The 5775-nt window shown below is 43.0% G+C and overlaps 1 protein-coding gene across 2 annotated transcripts in view; it reads right to left on the bottom strand.

Annotated features, from left to right (window-relative positions):
• Positions 1 to 5775, bottom strand: part of ARHGAP26 (Rho GTPase activating protein 26) — a 456593-nt gene that overhangs the window by 322070 nt on the left and 128748 nt on the right. For both annotated transcript variants that reach the window (XM_019506355.1, XM_019506356.1), the window contains exon 5: positions 1786 to 1887. In XM_019506355.1, the coding sequence (XP_019361900.1) occupies positions 1786 to 1887 (102 nt within the window). The remainder of the gene's footprint in view (positions 1 to 1785; positions 1888 to 5775) is intronic.

The following is a 5775-nucleotide window of genomic DNA, read 5'->3' as shown; positions in this document are numbered from 1 at the left end:
GTTTATAACAGGCCACAAGATCCCCCCTCAGCCTTCTCTTTTGAAGGCTGAACAGGTTCAGGTCCCGCAACCTTTCCTCATAGGACCTACCCTGCTGATCATACGAGTGGCCCTCCTCTGGACCCTCTCGATGCTGTCCACATCCCTCTTAAAGTGCGGCACCCAGAACTGGACACAGTACTCCAGCTGCGGCATAGAGGGGAAGGATCACCTCCTTAACAAGCTTCTTTGAAAATTACAGCCTCTCTCCCAGTTTGAACATAAGCGCTATACTGGGGCAGACCAATGGGTCACTTACCCCATAATTTCTGACAGTGGCAAATAGTAGATGCTTTAGAGGGGGTATACATGAACAGGACATGTCTGGAATGATCTACCTCCTTGGCTTCAACCGTCAAAAACGTGTGAAGTTTCTTTTTTAAAAAAAAAAAAAAAAAAAAGTCAGTGGAACCTGCAGATGCCAACTACTTGTGAAAAATCAGGCCTCTAAATTAAACACATTAGCATATTAAAAGTGCCTTACGCAGTAGGCAAGGAACTGTGAACATGCTATCCCAATATTCTCTTTATTTCCTTGCAAAAGACCAATAAAGGTCTAATATAGAAATCTCCACCAGATGGCACTAGGATCCAATCTCTAGAGTCTTTTACAGCTCTTAATACCACAAAGTAATGCCAACATTTTGAGGTTTACTTTGGAGAAAGCTACCCTAGCGTATGAGTAACAATTAAGGAGATTGTGCATGAACCAGCAAGGCTTGGAAGCCATGCCTGAGAACACCAAAGGCCCATTTTCCATTCACAATTCACTGGTAACATGCCCTGTTTACCACTGCAGGCCTGGCCCTCTGTAAAATATTCCAGTACTCCATGTCAGCAAACATGTAGTACTGCATAAGCTCAAACACAAAATGACGATCCAGGAGAAACGAATCAAATCACATTTAAAAACCCCAAACCACGGGATGCCAACTGACAGACTAAACCACCAGCAAGACTTTCGGCACAGGTATAAAAGAGTAAGTAACAAACCACCATCACACCATCTGCATGGGGAACACATAGTTGATCTGAGCAGATACAGCAGTGGTGGGGCAGGTTTAGGGGATTCTTCTCCATTCCCCTTCAATGCCTCCTCCACAGATAATGGTTTCAAGCAAGTAATCTTTATGTGTACAGAACATCATACAAAAACATCTCTTCTCTGCCCCTGAACAAGCCGACCCTCTGCTCAGCTCACTGCTACAGAAGTCTCTCTCCAAGGTCAAAGATGAAGAAGACCAAAAGTGACTCTGAATTGAAATGCTGTTTTCCAACCAGTTACTGCTTTGCATTGTAACTGGTTAATGATGAAATATTTTCATGACTAAATATGGATTAAAAGGAAGTTTAAAGGATTAATTAATTGAGCCTCTGAAGCTGGTATCAATGCATCCATTTTACAGGCAGAGAAATTAAGGCACAAGGCAAAAATTTTCCTAAAGTCAGTCAGGAAGCCTTCAGCAGAGCGAGGAGTACAACCATAGGCACCTGATGTCATGCACTTTATCTACAAACTCTTTAGCCTCTAAACTATTGAAATTGTCGCTACTCCCTCTGATTTATTTTACCCCAACAGATTTGTTCCCTCCAGCTATGGAGAGAGAAGGAAAAATCTACCACCCTGTCATTATGAGCAAACCCATTTCACAGGCACGCAGCCTGTTCCATGTGTATTAAACAAGTGTGAGGATGGAGCCCATTGAGCTGCAACATCAGAAGTGGAAAACTAGACACTGCTTTCACCTCTTGCAGTTGAGATTCTTTCTTCTTAGAAGACAAGTTTAAGTGCTTTTCTAACACGCCACAATACTTCTCAGTCTCTTTGTCATACTTCTTCTTGGCCTCCTACAAAAGAGAATAGAAGAATATAAGGAAACAGTTTCTCTCAGAACCCCAGCAACCTAACTGTGCTTAAGTGACCATCCTTGTTCCTTTCACCAATTACATCCCTTCTGCACCTTGATTTCTCTCTCCCCTCATGCCTTCTTCATATGTCAGGGTTATCATTCAGATATCTTTCAGAAGCACACAAGTCACTTGCCCCAAGCAGGTTAGGCAATGAGTTTCAGTTTTCAATACTGATGTCTAAAGACCAAACTAGCAAGCCTGACAGCAGGCCCAGGGCTTTGTACCTAGGAGACATGTTGTGAGGGGCCCAAAAAAGACAAAATGAAGAAAGCAGGAGAAGGGCAGCTTTCCAGTCCCAAGTGACTTGTTAGCTAGCTGGAAATGAGTCATTTTACTCAAACAAAATCACTTGCTTTACATCACAGAAGAGATGCCTTTGCTGGTAGGGCAGCCATGCTTGGTGACAAAATCCTGGATGTTGGCCAGCCCATGTTGACAAATAAAGGTTATGGGATTTAATGGATCTCCTTTTCACACATGTAAGAGCTTCCAATTTTCTTTGTCCAGGGCAGCCACCAAGGACAGGGTAAGGCCTTGCAAGCTGAGGCCATGAAAGCAGTAGCAGCAGGAGATGAAAGCACAAAATGTATTCTTTGACAGCCATGCTACTGATATGGCTTTTTTGATGGAGAAGCTGGGACACAATTTTGATTACTGAAACTTCACGTAGAATAGAGCCTCAAAAGGACCCTGAAAACTGCCTTGGCAGGTGGGGAAGGATAAATCAATCTGCTAAACTCATATTCCTTTAAGAAGAACCAAATTAACTTGGAAATACAAATTGCTTCATTCAAACAATTGCTTTCATGAGGTGGGACTTCAGGTGACCAATATACTTTGCTCTATACACTATACAGCCTATTCTGAAAAGCTGTGCTTTACTCTCTTGAAGAAACTGAGGAACCACCATATCAGAGTTTATAACAATCTTAGCTATCAGTGATGTTACATCTCTGTACACCAACATCCCCCATGAGGACAGATTGCAAGCCATAAAGAACATCACGTCCCAACAAGGACACTGCTTCTGTTTCCAACACACTGTCCTGTTTTGTCCTTACCCACAACTATTTCAGACTGGAACTCCATACATCTACAAATGAATGGCACTGCCATTGGCACACGTATGCCTCCCAACCTCCAATATGCCAAGATGTTAATGACAGACCTTGAAGTCCAATTCCTCTGCAACTGCCCCTCTCATCCCCCTGGCATACCTAAGGTACACTGACGATATCATCATATGGACACGTAGGAAGGGATCACTGGTAAAATTCCACCTGGAAATTCAGCAACATCCACCCATCTATCAAACTGACTTTAGACTATTCCTCCCAGCCAATTCATTTCTTGGACACCGTTGGGAAAGTCTGCAACGTCCATATCACCACCATAGTGGATCATAAACCAATAGCCGAGCTCTACATTACAACTGCATCTGTTCTGATCCCACTGACTGGAATGCATACCTTAAGGATGTGAAACAGGGATTCCTATAATTACAGTCCAATCCCAAAACTAGCCACACAAATCAGAGCCATAGCCCACTACAAATTACTACAATACCAAACCTGAGACAAGGGAAAACATAATCCCTTTGGTTGTCATCTACAGCCCCCAGCGTGAACATCCCAGACATCACTAATGAGCTCCAGACTCTCCTAGAAAAGGACAATTGTCTTAAGGCAGTCACAGGGGACAAACCTGTCCTGACTTACCTCAAACGACATCTCTCTAGCAACAAACTACCTAACTCCTGTTCTCACCTACACATGCCAGCTGTCCCTCCTCAACACAGACCGCATCAACACGGGAACAGATACCACTGATTATAACATCCGAGATTCATTCATATATGCATCTCTACCAATATCATATACACCACCACCTGCTTATTGTGCCCCTCTGCTGTCTATGCTGGGCAGATGGGGCTACCCCTACATGTAAGAATGAATGAACGTTGATCTGACATCAATACCAGATGGACAGAGAAGCCTGTGGTAAAACACTTTAACCTCCTCGGTTGATCCATCGCTGACCTCAGAGTGGCTGGTCTTCGACAGCAAAACTTCCAAAACAAATTTGAATGGGTAACTGCAGAACAAGAAATCACCCACAGACTGGATTGTTTTAAGTACAGTCTAAACCAAGACTATAGATTCTTATCCCATTACCTGGATTAGCTTTTATAAGCTGTATATCCCTCAATGGCTTAATTGCTCTGTTTTTCTCTCTGCTACCCACCTTGCCTCTCTCAGCAGTGAAGCCCCCTTATTCTCCCCCCCCACACCCTTTGTATTCTAATCACTGCTTTCTACCTAGCAGCTCTGCTTCCTGCAGTCCCTTCACAACACCTGATGAAGTCAGCCCTCTGTTTATGAAAGATTATGCTATACATCTCTGATTTAGTTAGTCTATAGAGGTGCAAATCTATAAGCCTGCTTTCAGACTAATATGGCAAACTACCTCTCTATTATGTGGGTCAGTCATTTCAAGGGAAAAACAGCAGCAAAGTGTACATCACAACCAACACTTTCTCCTCTGAGCACTGTAAAGCAAACTGTGCCACCACTGCAGGTGCATTCTGCAGTACTTGCAGATATCTCCCAGCCAAAGTCACCCTTATGATACCCAACAGCTGACAACAGCATCCGACTAACATGGAACTTTTTGCCATTGAGGAAGGGGAAGAGTCAAATAATTTGAAGAGATTGCAAAAATGTAAGATGTGTTCTAGAATCCCAGGTGGTAATTTAATAGCTTAAGTTAAGTTATTTAACCTGTGAAGCACTTACAGGTCACAGTGACAGCTTCTCTAGAAAGTTGATTGCTAATGGTATTTTGTTAGGAAGCGCAAAGAGCATAACACTCAGGCACCTGGAATCCAACACCAACATTCACACCTACTATAATCAAAAGCACCAGGAGAATCTTCTTCCATCTTTATCTTCAGTATTTACCTAAGATCCTCCCCACCTCCTCTAACATGAGAGGACTTCAAGACAATCTTCTAAAAGTTATGGTTAAGCATTCCCAGATCACAGGTTGGTCCATTTGCCTTTTCATCTTTGGAACAAATGCTCCAATTGATATAACAAGGTACAGGAGTGGGGCACAGAATCCAACAACCTATGTTAGGCCATTTCTTCAGAAGTATTTAAGGACATTAACAAGACCTGGAAGTCTAGAAGTAAGCTGGCTCTTCTGTTTTGTTCTTTCAGAACAAAGACCGGAAGAGAAAAACAGAACATAAGCTGTGCCCCAAAGCAGTCCTCAGCTTCCATTTCTGTGGCCACTTTTTAGAGGTTTGACCTACTGGATGATAAACTCCCAATCTGAGCTGAACACGCACCAATCATATTAGTAGAGAAGAGGAAAGGGATATGATTTTTCTCAAGATCAAATGAAAGTGTCCCCTAGGAAAGTGCAGATTCTGGTTTTGAGGCTTTGGAGGGGAAAAAAGTTCAACTTTAGTTGCCCTTCTTAGCCTTTGCCCCATCCTGGTTCACTGCCTGGTGTACAATAGGGTTAGAAACTACATGCCTGATCGGAGCCAAAAGGCCAAGAAGTGACCCAAGATAGTCAACAAAGGCTGCAATGCTCCAGAAGACATCCCCACCGTGGGTGGTATTCAATAGAAAGTACAGACTAGGAGTTCTATCCCCCAAAGCAGAACTGTACAACACTTCCCACATTTCAATGACATTTCAGCTGGAAGAATGTGATCTGTGCTAATTTTTTCCACCGTTTTTGAGCAGTACTAATTCCAGGCAAGCAGAAAATTTACAGACAAATCAGAGCCTCGAAGCACGAGCGACCTACCTT

The sequence above is a fragment of the Gavialis gangeticus genome, unplaced genomic scaffold (assembly GCF_001723915.1).
Source record: "Gavialis gangeticus isolate Ggan-Ray unplaced genomic scaffold, GavGan_comp1, whole genome shotgun sequence".
NCBI classification, from domain to species: Eukaryota; Metazoa; Chordata; order Crocodylia; family Gavialidae; genus Gavialis; species Gavialis gangeticus.
Note: the sequence above shows the minus strand (reverse complement) of the source record. Positions and strands in the feature narration are given on the sequence as shown.